The sequence below is a fragment of the Microtus ochrogaster genome, unplaced genomic scaffold (genome assembly GCF_000317375.1).
Source record: "Microtus ochrogaster isolate Prairie Vole_2 unplaced genomic scaffold, MicOch1.0 UNK16, whole genome shotgun sequence".
In the NCBI taxonomy this organism is placed as follows: Eukaryota; Metazoa; Chordata; class Mammalia; order Rodentia; family Cricetidae; genus Microtus; species Microtus ochrogaster.
Window position 1 is genome coordinate 2,057,200 of NW_004949114.1, and position 13,948 is coordinate 2,071,147.

The 13,948-nt window shown below is 56.7% G+C and overlaps 1 protein-coding gene across 2 annotated transcripts in view; it reads right to left on the reverse strand.

The window, feature by feature from the left end:
• Positions 1–5,386: 5,386 nt before the first annotated feature.
• Positions 5,387–13,948, reverse strand: part of Ints1 (integrator complex subunit 1) — a 24,923-nt gene continuing 16,361 nt past the window's right edge. For both annotated transcript variants that reach the window (XM_005367111.2, XM_026789264.1), the window contains exons 29-47: positions 13,616–13,740; positions 13,035–13,289; positions 12,341–12,500; positions 12,053–12,193; positions 11,738–11,924; positions 11,536–11,659; positions 10,997–11,127; positions 10,382–10,469; positions 10,079–10,305; positions 9,823–9,946; positions 9,172–9,305; positions 8,891–9,083; positions 8,018–8,145; positions 7,564–7,676; positions 6,791–6,904; positions 6,301–6,371; positions 6,028–6,119; positions 5,811–5,920; positions 5,387–5,729 (exon numbers count right to left, since the gene is read on the reverse strand). In XM_005367111.2, coding sequence (XP_005367168.1) covers positions 5,614–5,729; positions 5,811–5,920; positions 6,028–6,119; positions 6,301–6,371; positions 6,791–6,904; positions 7,564–7,676; positions 8,018–8,145; positions 8,891–9,083; positions 9,172–9,305; positions 9,823–9,946; positions 10,079–10,305; positions 10,382–10,469; positions 10,997–11,127; positions 11,536–11,659; positions 11,738–11,924; positions 12,053–12,193; positions 12,341–12,500; positions 13,035–13,289; positions 13,616–13,740 — 2,633 coding nt within the window. In that variant the 3' untranslated portion in view covers positions 5,387–5,613. The remainder of the gene's footprint in view (positions 5,730–5,810; positions 5,921–6,027; positions 6,120–6,300; positions 6,372–6,790; positions 6,905–7,563; positions 7,677–8,017; positions 8,146–8,890; positions 9,084–9,171; positions 9,306–9,822; positions 9,947–10,078; positions 10,306–10,381; positions 10,470–10,996; positions 11,128–11,535; positions 11,660–11,737; positions 11,925–12,052; positions 12,194–12,340; positions 12,501–13,034; positions 13,290–13,615; positions 13,741–13,948) is intronic.

Here is a 13,948-nt window from a genome sequence, read left to right on the forward strand (position 1 = left end):
ACACACACACATAAATTTAAAAGCTAGCTCAGACCTATGGTCCACTTCTGTCCTGTAGCCTATAGGGGCTTTGGTGGTTCACTCTGGGTGGGGTACCTCACAGAGCGAAGCCTGTAGACCTTCACCTGGTGGGTGTGCCCCTAAAGTGGTGGTTGGCTCAGGGCTGATGAGGGGAGACAATGGGATGGTAGGAAATGGGCACGTGTAAAAGAAACATCGCAGCAAGACCCAGAGCAGACTGTTCCCTGCAGGACCTATCAGGACCTTTACATCCTGATGCTGCCCAGAGATTCCCAACATGACTTTGCTCACGGATCTGTGTGGATGGCTGGGGAGGGAGGTATCCCTACAGCTCCAGCAAAGGGAGCAGAGTGAGAGAAGACTGTGAATCCCGGTTGTAGGCCCTCTAGCTAATTGATTAGGCCTCACCAAAGAGTACTGGCCACTGTGGGTACGTTAATAGCCTTGAATGGTCTTCTGGACATTCCCTCTCACCTCTCTTTGGCCTCCAGGAGATGGGAGACACTGGACACTGCTGGAGCTTCTGCCATGGGCTGCTTCCAACAGCCAAATTTTACATTTCATTATAAATGGCTTTGCCGGGCATGCCCGTAACTTTTACATTTCCATCCACTTTATTATTAATGGCTTTCCTGGACTGTTGCAGGCCAGCGTTGCGCACAATGCATTATAAATATTTGATCCCGCATCTAGAGTCGGCCATTTATCATTTATAACGGGTTACAAAAACATTATAAAACATTTACCGCACATTTATAGATCATTCTCGGCTACTGCAACGATGTGCTATAAATACATTATTAATCCTCTTCATACCATTGATAGGAACCCCTTGTAATAGGGCCCGACCCTCTACACGAACAACAAACAGTACTCGGCACTGAGGGCAGCAGGACCCATGGATGCAGGGAGCCGACCTGTGCTGTTGGCTGTGCGGCCTGTCAAATCACATTCCCTCTCTGTTCACGTAGCGCCAGAAGCGGTTCCGCACACCGCGGAATCCCACTCTTCCCCACAGCCTCCCTGTGGCTGAGAAATGTGCTTGAGGGCCCAACCAGGGAAGGGAGAGCAGGATCCAGTCCTGGCTAACAACTTTTAAGTGACACACCTTACCCAGCACACCCAGAGGTCTCTACAAGAGCCTTGTGGTCCCCTGCTGTACTGCTACCACGAATGAGGGGACCAGGGACCCAGCGCAGTTCCCAGCATTTCTGCTCCCAGGACCTGTAGCCCCAGCAGGAGCCCAGTGCAGAGCCACTGACGGGCAACACAAGGCCCCTCAACTTAGGGTTTGGTGGGGTCCTGGGCATTGCGGAGGTTCCTGCCCTGAGCCCGTCCCACTCTCTGGGCGGCCCTGACTTTGGGTGAGTGAGGCCAAGCCTTGCTGAGTGACATCTTCCTATCTCCAGGAGGGCCTCTTTCTCCTCTGGGTCTTTATCTCCCTCCCTGGAGTCACAGGAACCAGACTGCTTCCTGTGCAAATGCCCACAGGGTCAGTGAGACTCCTGAGTTCTCAGCAGGAATCAATGTGTTGAACTTCCCAGGAAAATTCCTCTTCTCTCCCCCACTCCCCTTTTTTGTTGTTGTTTGTTTTTTGAGACAGAGTTTCTCTGTGTAAGAGTCCTGGCTGTCCTGGAACTCTCTTTGTAGACTGGGCTGGCCTCGAACTCAGAGATCCACCTGCCTCTGCCTCCTGAGATTAAAGGCGTACACCACCATGCCTGGCTCCTCTTCATCCCTTTGATATGCTACTTTCTTGTGCTTCTAGTAAGCCACTGGACCAGCGAGCCCAAGGGGACCTAGAGCTGAAAAGTTGTCCTACAGCTATGCAGGCTGAGGAGGGACATCCAGGACTAGCTGAGCCTCCCTGTCCTCCTAGAAGGTCACCTCCCAGGAAGGAAGGAGCCACAGTCCCACGAGGCTTCCAGGTACAGCCTCGCTAGTAGATACTTGGCACGACCCTAGCCTACCTGGCCAGGCTAACTGGGTCAGAGTTCCTGGCTGCCCTCAGGAAGAAATGGAGAGGGGCATGAGTCCCCAGAACCTCCCAGGTCTCAGGTTCCCACCCTTAAGCACAACCTTGAGCCACCATGGGCCTCCCTGCTCTGTCTACCTGGCAGAAGAGATGATTGATTGAGTACCTGGAACTCCCAGGTGTGGGATTCCCAGAACTCTCACCTCATGTGAAGGTCACAGTTGCCCAGAATTGAAAATGAAACCCAAAGGCTTTTTTTATGGCAAGGAGGAAGCAGGTATGCTCATCACCGTGACAACACCACACCCTAAGTCCCGGCACCCGCTAGCAGCCACAGGGAAGTGGGTGGGTTTGGGACACTGTCCTATATCCATCTCTTCTTCCTCCTCAGAATGAAAGGCTGAGGACTGGCAAGACCCTGGGCTTAGATGGGGTTGCCTGGGGGAGCTTCTGCTGCCCCACTGCAGGAGGCTGACCCCAGACTCTCCACCCCAGAAGTGGCTGTCCTATACTCCATGAAGTGCCCAATGGCGGACCTCTGGGGTTTTGATGGGGAGGAAGCAAAGCCTGGAGCCAGCACATGGGCTACACCAGGGTCCTGTGTGTATCTGTTTTTGGTTGGCCTGATACTATATGGGCCCTAATCCCACCAGACAGCTCCTCACTGGCAGGGGCCCTGCAGCCATCCCACCGCAGACCTGCCCATGTCTGCCTTGTTTCAACTAGGCTACACTGTGGCCCCCTCTGAACTGGGGACACGCTGGGCTTCTTGTCCTCCAGGAACTATGGAAGTCATTGGCCTGGTGCATGCGGAGTCCCTGGACCCTGCCCTCAACGGCCTGGCTATAGTGTAGGGCACCCTTCACCCCATTCCTCCCCCAGAATGGTGGAAAAGTGTGAACACTCCCTTTACAATGAGGGGAAACTGAGGCCAGAGTGGCCTAGAGATGACCTCAGCTCCTGCCAGTTTTCTCTGTATACTGGGAGTACTGGACACTGAACTGGGCCATCAGCTGTCCCTCTGGACTCAGGTTCAAGGCCATGGCTGACTCTTGGACCCTAAGCTGGATCTCATTCCCTCTCCTCGGGCTGGGCCTTGTTTAAGGTACAGTTTCTGCCACACAGTTGGACACTGGCCATCTCCCAGCTCTGTGCAGGGCATGAGAATACAGGCCCAAGGCTGCAGGAGAATGTAGCATTGGAGTGTGGAATGTAGGTGCCTTCCCAGGGGAAGTCTGGATTTGGAGGCTAGCGTGTGGTCTGCAGCAGGTTCCAGGCTAACAGCAGGATCAGCCCTCAGATTTATCCTGAGACCCAACGGATCTAGGGACAACGGCCCCTCTGCCACCCATATGGCCTTTGTGAGTGACGCTGTGCACCTTACACACCCACGTCCAGTACCAGGAGTTGTCTGCAACCCTGCCTTGTCTCGTGAGCTGTGAGCTTCAGCACTGGGTGTGGACAGACCTCTGGCCCTCTGCACAAGCTACTAAGCTGGAGCCCTGTTGTCTAGGATCCATTTCCCTACAGCAGGGCACCCTGCCCTTGCCACCTAGCCTCTTGTGTATGGCAGATGGTAGAGGCCTAGGATGGGCACCCAGATGCTGTTCGCTGTAAGAAAAAAACCTTCCCAGGCACCTACTTCTGGCCAACTGAACCCACGTGGGCCCTTGGTGTTCAAGAGTCTTGGGTCTCTGCTGAATTGAGTGTCCCAGGACAGCCAGGGCTACACAGAGAAACCCTGTCTGGGGGTGAGGGAGCTCCAGGCCTTGGCTGGGCGCTCATGTGGGAAGTGCCCAGGACTCTGGCACTTAATATCAGAGGCAGCCGATTGCTATTTGGTACCCACTGTTCTATAGGCTAAGGTTTGAGGAGGGGCAGATGCAGGCACAAGCTCCAGTCCCAACTCTCCCATCATGGCGCTCCCATTGCCTTCCCAAGCTTTAGGGGCAGGAAGGTACCACTTGTGCTGCTGGGTAACAGGTCTAAAGGGGGGCGGCAGCGCTTGGATTGGAAATAAGTACATGTGCCCAAGGCAGTGACCCAAGGCCAGGTTTAGCACTAAGGAGATGGGATGTAACTGGTGTCATGTGCTGACTCCTGGACACCATGCTGGGCCCCACCTTGCCAGGGTAGGAAGTACACTGTGCAGTGGCCTTCACTGGGGGCCAGTGGCCTCCATGCTGTGTTGTGGACATCCTTCCACTCATTCTCTTGTCTCTCATACATGGGTGGGACTGGCCCACACTGAGGAGCGGTCACCCAGCTCCAGGTCCCCCAAGGGAAGAGCATGGGTACCATGAATGGCCCTGGAAGTAAGATCTGTGTGGGACCAGGTCTTGGTGGGACTGACCCACAGCAGGAGTCAGAGGGCTAGAGAGTAGTGATATGGGGGGTGGGGGGCACAAGGCCAACAGGAACCTCCCTGTGTCCAGGTACCCTCAGCCATCCAGGATGGCCATCACCTCTATCTGTACATACCAAGACCAGCTCCTACGCATGGGCCTGGGTGTACAAAGGCCTGGGGAGAACAAGACCACCTGAAGTTGCCTCCTGGTCTTCATTCCTTGCCCAACCTGGCCCTCCAAATCATCCCAGGATTCTACTGGGGACAAGCCAGCCTTGGCCCATTGGAGCCCCTGCCATCAAACCCACATTGCTATGGAAGACTCAGGATGGGAAGCAGTCAGCAAGTGCATCTGGAAAGGTGTGTGGGTGGGCAGCCCTGGTTCAGTGGCTACCATGGGCCCAGGGATTGTGGGGCTGAGCCTGTGCAGCCCAGGTCATAACCAGAAGCAGTATGACTTCTGGGGAACCTAAGGCCACAACTGGTTTCCTAGGAAACAGTGCCCCCTGGTGGCCAGAGATGGAACAGTCGATCACCAGGGCCAATCCTGCTGGGGCAGTCTGGGGAGATAGTGGGAAGGGCCCTTGGCCACCTGAGAACAGTTGTGATTCTAACCTGAAAGGCAGGAGCCATCAGAGACAACTGTCACTGCGGAATGGTCTATCCCACACCAGCTGCAATTTACACTCGGGAACCTTTATGTCGCCTCGTGGATGAGAACTGGTGGGTCATCTCTGGGGCTACCCATAGGACCTGCTCAGAATCACAAGCTACTAGGGCTATTCTTGCCTGCACCACATGGCTTGATCATCTGTCTGGGATGAGACCAGTCCACCTGGCTGATCTTGGGGTAGAGGACCCAGGGCCAAGCAGGTCAGACCATTGGAGAGAGGCGGCCAGTGTGGGTGGCCTGCAGGGTGGTCCATCAGGGAGGCCTCAGCTCTCTCCAACCAGGCCTCCGCTCAAGCCCTTGGAAGCCTTGCACCAAGTACAGGAACCCAGACCACACTGGCCAGGGACAACACAGGACACCGGACAGCACAGAGGGACTAGATGCTTCATTTAAAGTGGCCCTCAGTGTGTTTTGCTGGCACAACAGCCTCTCCTTGTATATCCAGTGACCAGAGAGTTGGCGAGTACTCTGACTACCAGCACCAGCTGATGGCTGGAGAGAGCTGTTCTCAGTCCCAGCCAGCCTCAGGGGGCTCAGGGATGAGGCGACCAGAGCAGGCTTGCTGGTAGAGCTTGGAATCAGGGTGAGCACAGTGGTTCACATGACGGCCTCCATGTGCAGGATCTTCAGTGCCTCTGAGATCTGAGTGCTGGTGTCGATCTGACCATACATGCCCACCAGGAAGGCTCGGTGCAGCAGCACAGCCGCGTGCTCTATGGAAGAGTTGACGTCAGACAGCTGTGGGCCAGCGGCACCTCCCAGGGCAGCAGGTGGGTGCGGGGTGGGTGGCTCACCTTGGCAGAGCAGGGTGTACTCTGGTAGATTCCTGAGGGCCGTCTGTACCACCTCAAAGTCCCGGCTGCCCAGGCAGTACATGAAGGTAGGTAGGAAGTCAGCAGCGATGCTGCAAGAGACATGCTCCAGTGGGTACTGCCCCATGGCCTAGGAGCCTTCCACGGTCTGGCTCGGCTACCTGGGGGTGACAGTGCCCTCGGTGGAGGCTTTACTCACCTAGGGTTGTTCTGGATGGAGCGCAGCGCGAGGCTGAAGGCCAGGTTGCGGCAAGACTCCTCCGCCGAGCTCATCAGCCGCTGCAAGTTGGTCTGTTCAAGTGGGATAGGAATGTCACTAGGCAACCATGAAGACTCAGCCTAGTGGCTACTATATGGACTATTCCCAAGGTGCCACCAGGGCAGTAGGACAGCCTGCTTGGCTTCCTGCTTCAGTCTGGGGCAGTGCCCAGCTCACACGGCAGCAGGATGAGTTCCTCCCAGCCTCACTCACCGAGAAGAAGCCCAGGACCTCGGGTCTCCGCCGCGACATCTCGTCGATGTCGCTCAGTGCTTCGAGCACATCTGAGGACAATGGGTCCGGTTGGGGCATCTAGGAGGCCCTGGGGGGGCCTCCTTCCCACCCCAAGCAACCCAGACACAGGAAGGGACAGTCCCCAGGCATCCCAGTCCTCCAGAGGCTCCCCAGGGATGCACCAGGCACTGGGTGCCATGTTCACTGGTTGTTCTGACACTACGCCCTCATTCCCATTTGGCCTCACACTGGTCTCCAGGGAGGGCTTGACAAGGGGCTCACCCTGTGATCAGGACACTTGGAACAGGCCCCTCTACTCAACCCCCGCTTCTCCTCTGAAGACGGATAGGCCAAACAGTCACCCTGCTGGGTCTTCCTTAAGCACCTCAATGCTTCTGGGGTCCATTGTGCTATCTGAGTCAATAGTGCAGTGCACCCAGGGTGGTCTAGGAGCAGCTGGCTCACTCACCCTCAACAGCCTGGCCCCGGGAGAGCCTCTTCATGTGCGGAGCCACATCAGCTACAGTCAGTGGGGTGCAGAGGGAGACACTGACCAGGGGTAGGGAGCCGGCTGAACGCTCATCTGTGCAAAGTTAGCCAGGGTCAGGCAATGGCTGAACACTGAGGGCTCAGCCAGGCTTGCGAACTCCATGGAAAGACTATGCCCATCCCAGAGGTACAATGACCACTACCCAGGATGCAACACAGTGTTTGGTACATGTGGTGCTCATGGGGTTGGGAGATGTCATGTGGATGCTGGGTCACTCTGGGAGACATAGCACCTATTTTCCGTAGACCTACAGCCAGCCTAGGAGATCATTCTCTTGGTTCTGCCCTCAGGGTGCCACTCCACATGGGAGACTGGTGTCTGGACAGTGTCCTCTATGAACACCGTCTATGTGCTTTCAGTCAGTCTGGCCCACACAGGCAGCAGAGCCCAGCCACAGTCACTGAGCCTCTAGGCATCACTCACCTGCCAGTGACCATGTCAGCAAAGCATAGAGCCCTGTCTGTGGGCATGTGCCACCATCAAACAAGCAAGGGGAAAGACCTTGACCTAAGGACCAGCCTGCCCAGGAAGCATCTAGAAGGTTAATGTCTGCCATGGGAGCAGAACCCGACATTCCCACAGGAAGGTTCTGTTCAACTTGGTCATGGTACCACCCAAGCACATGTATGAGAAGGTAAGGTCCCACCAGAACCCTTCCTACATTTCACTCAAGAAGCTACCTGCCCCCTTACCTTCGCCTTCCTCATCCAGGCCTTGTTCAGTTCTCCCATCCCGGCTGGGCAGGCTGAGCCCTGCCAGCAAAGACTTCAGCATTACCAGATCACTGTTGTCAAAGGACAGGTCACTGTGGAGAGAGCATGGGTTCACTTCAGGGCAGTGGTTCTTAACCTGTGGGTGGCGACCTCTTTGGCAAACCTTAACCCCCCAAATATTTATATTACGATTCACAACAGTAGCAAATGACAGTTGGAAGGCTGAGAACCACTGCTCTAGAGGCCAGGCAGGGAAGAGGCAGGTGAGGAAACGCAGCAGGGCAGGAAGGATGGCCTGGGCTGAGGTCAGTGGGAAAGAGAGAGGTAGGGAGGAACGCGTGAGAAGGAACAAGCGGGGATGAGGATGAGGGTTGCAGTTCCGGCCAGGACAGTATGTCTGGACTGTCCCTCCTGGCTCAGGTGTGGGACTCACTGGAGGGGCTCTGCGTGCTTCTGCAGGAAGGCCACGGCCGCTGGTGCGCTGCAGGCCACATACTTGTGGATGAACTGCACGAACTTGCTGATGAAGGGGGCCAGGTGGCGGGAGGACTTCCGGTAGTTCTATAAAGAGGGCAGAGGCACCAGAGGCTTCCTCAGACCCTTGACATGACACACGACCCCCATGATGGCCTCGGGCCCTAAGCCAGGCTGACTGGGGCCCGGTGCTTCGGTTTTGAGATTTTACTGTATGAGTGTTTTGCACACAAGTGTCTGGTACCTGAAGTTCAGAAGAGGGTGACAGAACCCCTGGAATTGGAGTTTGAAATGGTTGTGAGCCACCATGTGAGTGCTGGGAACCAAGTTCTCTGCAAGCTGCCAGTGCTCGCTAATCACTGAGTCCTAGCTTCAACCCCTGGGCTTTTCTTTCTTCTTCTTTGAGATATCTAACCTATATATAGTCTCACAATATTATAGCCAAGGTTGGTCTAGAACTTGCAATCTTCCTGCCTCAGTCACCCAAATGTGCTGCTGCTACACCTGGCTGGCATGACTCCCGTCTTTGTCATAATATCACAGGAAAGATGTACAGACTAGGGCATGTGATGCCCACAAACAGCACACAACAGGGCTTAGCACCAGGAGTCTAGAATATGGGGTTCCCCAAGCAGGAGATGCTGGGGCTTAGGAACCTTAGTAAAGAGTTGGTCTCCAGACAGTGGAGGAAGAAGCTACTAAAGGGGTGGCCTGGCTCTGGCCCTCATTCCAGATTCTCCTGTGGGAGCAGAAGGAAGTCAAGCAAAGACAAGAGGGGGCATGGGTAGATGTCTGGGCTGAAGAATGTGGGGACAACCTGCCTGGCACCCACCAGGAGCAGGCGGATAAATGAGCACAGGCAGTCCCACAGAGCCCCCTGGTGCTCGTTCTGGAAGACACGCGGCTGCAGCAGCTCCAAGATGCCCAGCACATGCAGGAAGAAGGCCAGGTGGTTCTGCTGCCGGAACTCCTGGAAGTTCAGGTGTGTGCGGCCGTGCAGGAGGGCTGCGATCATGGGTAGGTGCCTGGGGGCCAAGAGAAGGGCACCTGGGTCACGTCTTCTCACCAGACACCCCAACCCCATGGTGTGCCCACTTCTGTGAGAGGAAGCACCTCAGCAGCAGGATGGGGTGGGCCACAGCCAGCTTCCGACAGGCCATGTTGGCATCGGCCACTCTGCTTTCAGAAGACCGGGAGTCACTGGTGTCTGCCAGGAGCGTGATGAAGCGATGGATGAGCCCGTCGAGCTGGGGGGAGGGGAGACATGAGGGGGAATACTTGCTCATGCACGCTTTGAATTCTCCTATCCCACTCACAGCCCTGGATGCCACTCGGCAGCAGCATGCTCAGTATGGATTTCTGGAGATCACGCCACAGGCAGGACCACATGTGGCCTCTCACACAAAGCTGAGGACACAAGCTGACCACCCTACCGAGGTACAGTGGAGTGCTGGCCAGCTTGTGTAGAAGGCAGGCAGGTTCAGAGACACTCTGGGGGTAACAGGGCATGCCCCTCCTGATGGAGGCCGTGTTGTCCACATTACACAACACACATGTGCCACCTCCTGTCTGTCTACCATCTGAGTACAGAGCAGGGAGGGGCAGTGGAAAGCACCCCTATGCGCCCAGACGACCCTTCCAGGAAAGAGCCTACGACAGCACCCTCAGGGCTCCAGTGAGGTCAGGTGAGACTGATGGCACAGCCCCTCCTCCCACTGCTCAGTGGCTGTGGGCTGCAGAACTACAGCAGGCTGTGCCCCTCACCTTGCAGATGCTGCTGCTGGTGGCACCTTCACTCTGCAGCAGGACCTCGGGCACGGGCACCCGAACCTCTGGCCGTTGCAAGTACAGCTGTAATAGCAGGTCTCGGCAGCGCTGGCCCAGCACACTGCAAAGAGCCAGAGGGTAGGGGGACCGGTCACTGGGATGATGTGGCCAGGGAAGGGCCATGTGCTGAAGAAGCCACTCTCACGCAAGAGCAGTCACCTACAGCAAGGGGTCACAGTGGGGACTCAGGTACCTGTCCCCCCATTGTTGGATGCAGCTGGTCAAGTGTTCCGTCACTTTTCCGACGCTCTCGCTGTTGCCACGGCAGCAGCTAAGCAGCAGGGGCAGCCGGGTCTGGATGAGAGTACGTGCGGCACTGTCCCCATCCTGGCTCCTGGTCTCTGCCTCAGACAGGATCAGTTCCACCAGGCTGAGCAGCTCCGGGCCCTGGACATGGAGCACCAGCTCCTCTCGCCGCTTCTGCAATCAAGCAGCCACAGGTCAGCCCCAAGACATGTCACCAACACCCACAGGGTTGAGACAACTTGAGACCTGCCTGTGGAGTGCGCTGGTCCCGGCCCTGCCAGATCCGTGGAACATGGATGCAGGCCCAGAGGAAGTCCAGGGAGGCTGAAGGGTCGAGCCTGGAGGAAGCAAGCAGCTGCTGAACACAGAGTCAGGGCAAACTTCCTGGAAAAGGGCCTCTGTATAGGGCCCCACTATCTTTCTGAGGAGTCCCTGGTGCACAATGGGAGGCAACCAGGGTCACCCTGAGCCACACACTCCCTGTGTGTTTGTGAGCTGGGCACCTGATGACTCCCGTGAGGAAACTCAAGCATAGGTTGTGCCCATAGGATGGGCCTGTCACAGCCAAGGGACCACGAAGCCAGATGGGCAGCTTCTCACAGCCCATCTGCCTCCCATACCATGGCATGGAGTTAAGCCAAATTCTCCACAGATGAAAATGTGGCAAAAAGACAGGAGAGGCTGGACTGTCTACTCCTTAGTTAGGGGCTGGGCACCCAAATCAGGATCCCGGCCCAGCAGTTGAGGGTATGCAGGCGCCCTAAGGCACTGAGCACACAGGAGACCCCACAGGAGGTGCTTACTGCCCTGAAGCAAGGTGCAGGGGTAGAAATCATGGCTCCCAGGGATTTGGGGTTGGCCTCACCTCTGTTCCCGGCTCTTGCCTAGCAGGACACGGATGCAGCGGTGCAGTGTGGACCAGCTGGCCTGGTGTGTGAGGAGGGCGAGGAGATAGGGGCGAAAAGACAGCACCTGGGCACTTATGTGGCCTTTACCCTGGAGAGTAAAGAGGTCAGGATGGTCTCAACTGGGCCCAGGGACAACCCGTTCTGACAAGTCATGTCAGCTGGCCACATTCTGGGGGTGCTGCCCCAGAAACAGCAGCAAAGGGCCGTGCCGGGCACTATCTCATCTCTGCCATGCGGGGCAGGGCCCCGGGGTTCCATCTTCTCATCTTCCCCACACCTCTGGCTAACCTGGCTTCCTTAGATTTTGGGGCCTGGAGGAACTGTCCTACGCTCACCCCTGCTCCAGCCCGTCCTAGATGTGGCCACCAATGTCGATCCAAAGAGACATACACCACAGGGCCAGGAAGGCCAGGCCTGGCTAACCCACCCCTCCTCTGGGGCTAAAAGACACAAAGTCTCCAGTGGCAGCACTGTTGGAGGGACATGTCCCTGTCACCTTTCTTCGTGAGAAGAGCAGCTTCCTCTGAAGGTCAGGGCAGCTACTGACCACTTCTGGGTCCAGCGTCTCCAGCCAGTCCACAAGTAGCCCAGAGGCTGGTCCCAGGCGCAAGGTCTCTGTGCTGCAGGCAGAAGGATCAGAACAGAGAGCAGGCTGCAGAGCCACCACCCTCCCACCCCCTGGCCACATTCCTACCTACCCGGCACCCTCAGCATCCTGCTTGCTAGGGCCTAGGAGCTCATCCTTTTCCTGCAGCAGCAAGGAGCTCACCACCACAATGGGCCCAGAGGCCAAGCTCGGGCAGGAGGTCTCCGCAGTGGCTGAGAAAAGCGCCGTCAGCAGCTCTTCCAAGTGGGGGGAGCGCACTTCGATGAGGCCCCGGAGCACTGTGGGATAGGAAGCTGGCTGAATCAAGTAGGCCAACAACCCGGAGTTCAAGGCAGACATATGCACAACTCAAGAGGGTCCATGTGAGACACAGGGAATGGGGGACAGTACTGGGCTGGGGTGGTACCTTTGCTAATGAGCTCTGGCTCCACAGTGCACTTCTCCCCAGACTTCAGGGTGGTAATGACGGCCTGCACAGTGGAGTTGGCCACCTCCAGGTCATGGTGGAAGCTCAGGGCCTCAGCCAGGTGCAGGAGTCCACTGCGCACTGTGAACAGTGGAGCAAACCATGTGACTAATGCCAGGGCTCTGGTTTGCCCACACTCTCTCAGCCTGCCTCTCTGAAGGCTTGCCCCCCCCCCCGCCACGTTAACACCAACCAGCCCCTGCCTGCCTGCTGCCCTCAACTGCTCACCGTCACTGATCCTGCGTCTTGCTGAGTAGCGGGTAGCAAACAACTTGAGTTGGGCCTGCAAGGGCCCATCCTCCACAGCGGGGCTGTCCAGCCACTGCAGGATCTGCATAAGCACTTTAAGGAAGAGCGAGGAGAAGCCAGTGTCCTGAGGGACAGCACGCTGTGGGGACAGCCAGCCATGTGTGAGCACACTGGCGAAGGACTACAACAGCCCTGCCGGGGGACCAGTACCAGAGCCAGGACCCAACATCATCCCACTTGCCACTCAAAAGCATGTCTCTTAAATGCCAGGATGACCCTGAAGGAGTTTAAAGACCCGTCCCTTGGGGAGATACCTCCACTAACAAATCATACAGCAAAGAAGAAACACAGGTGTGCACACATTCACAGCACATACAGAGATGCATTCACGTGTGCAGACATGGCAGACCCAGACCAGTCTGCAGACAGGATAACAGAGACCTCATTCACCCTCCATTACAGGACCCCTGCCCATGCCCGCTCCAGGTAGCTGGCTTTTTATATTTAAGGACAGGGAATCTAGGCCTGCTGAGGAGAGCCTGCTGGGGACAGCATCAGGCCTGAGGTTGAGTTGGGAGATGCCCAAGGCTGTGTGCAGTAGGGAGAGTCTATGCATTCCGGGCCACCAGTCTCCCGCTGCCCTTCCCTCCCACCAGCTCATGTGCCAGCGTACCTGGTATTGGTAGAGCTGGCGCATCAGTGGGCAGGAAAGGAAGTGGCTGTGGTGCATAGACAGAGCCAAAGTACCACCATGTGGGGAGTTCAGCAGGGTGGCCATAGCCTGAAGGAGGCGCACTGTGATGCCTGGCACCTCAGGATTCCCCTGGCGGACGCGAGCCAACTCTTGGCCTAGGGCTTGCTGCAGTGCCAGGGCAAGGGGGCGTGGGCTGGAGCTCTGCCACCGTGGGTCGGGGCTCAGTGGGAAGATCTGAAAGCAGAAGGTGTGAAGAGTGCAGGGGCTCCCATGTATACCGCTTCTCAAGTCCGTCTAATTTGGGTTCAACTGCATGAACTAAGGGACCTGGGATCTGGGCTGGAAGAGTGGCAAAGGACCCCAACACCCCAGAAGTTGCTGTGAAGGGCAGAGGTACCTAGAGCCCACAGAATCTAGGCTAGAAGCCAGAATCAGACTTCATACTGAGAGTATGGTGAGTGAGTGTATAGTAGTAGCTAGACACACACGCCATGAGAGACCGGAAGACATACACGTGCAGGAGGTACTGCTGGGAGACCCTCACACGACAGCCCTGGTACCTGTAGGAAAATGCCAGCCAAGTCATCTTCAGGGCCAAGCACTGGGACCTGTGTCCCTGCCCGAGTCCTGCCCTGGCCCGGTGGAGGCTCAGGGCTGCTTTCCGGCTTAGGAGCCTCTGTGCTCTCTGCGGAGAAACAGAAAGCAGGTGGCCTCAAAACTTTCCAACCAGCTCCTGGCACCATCCTGCCTGGGCCCACATGGAGGGTAGATAAAAAATTAGAGCCCCATTAGATGGAGGCTGGTACCAGCCAGGGAACAGCATGCAGGCCAAAGCAGTTCAGCCTAGACAGTAACGTGGTGGTGGTGGTGGTGGTGGTGGTGGTGGTGGTGGT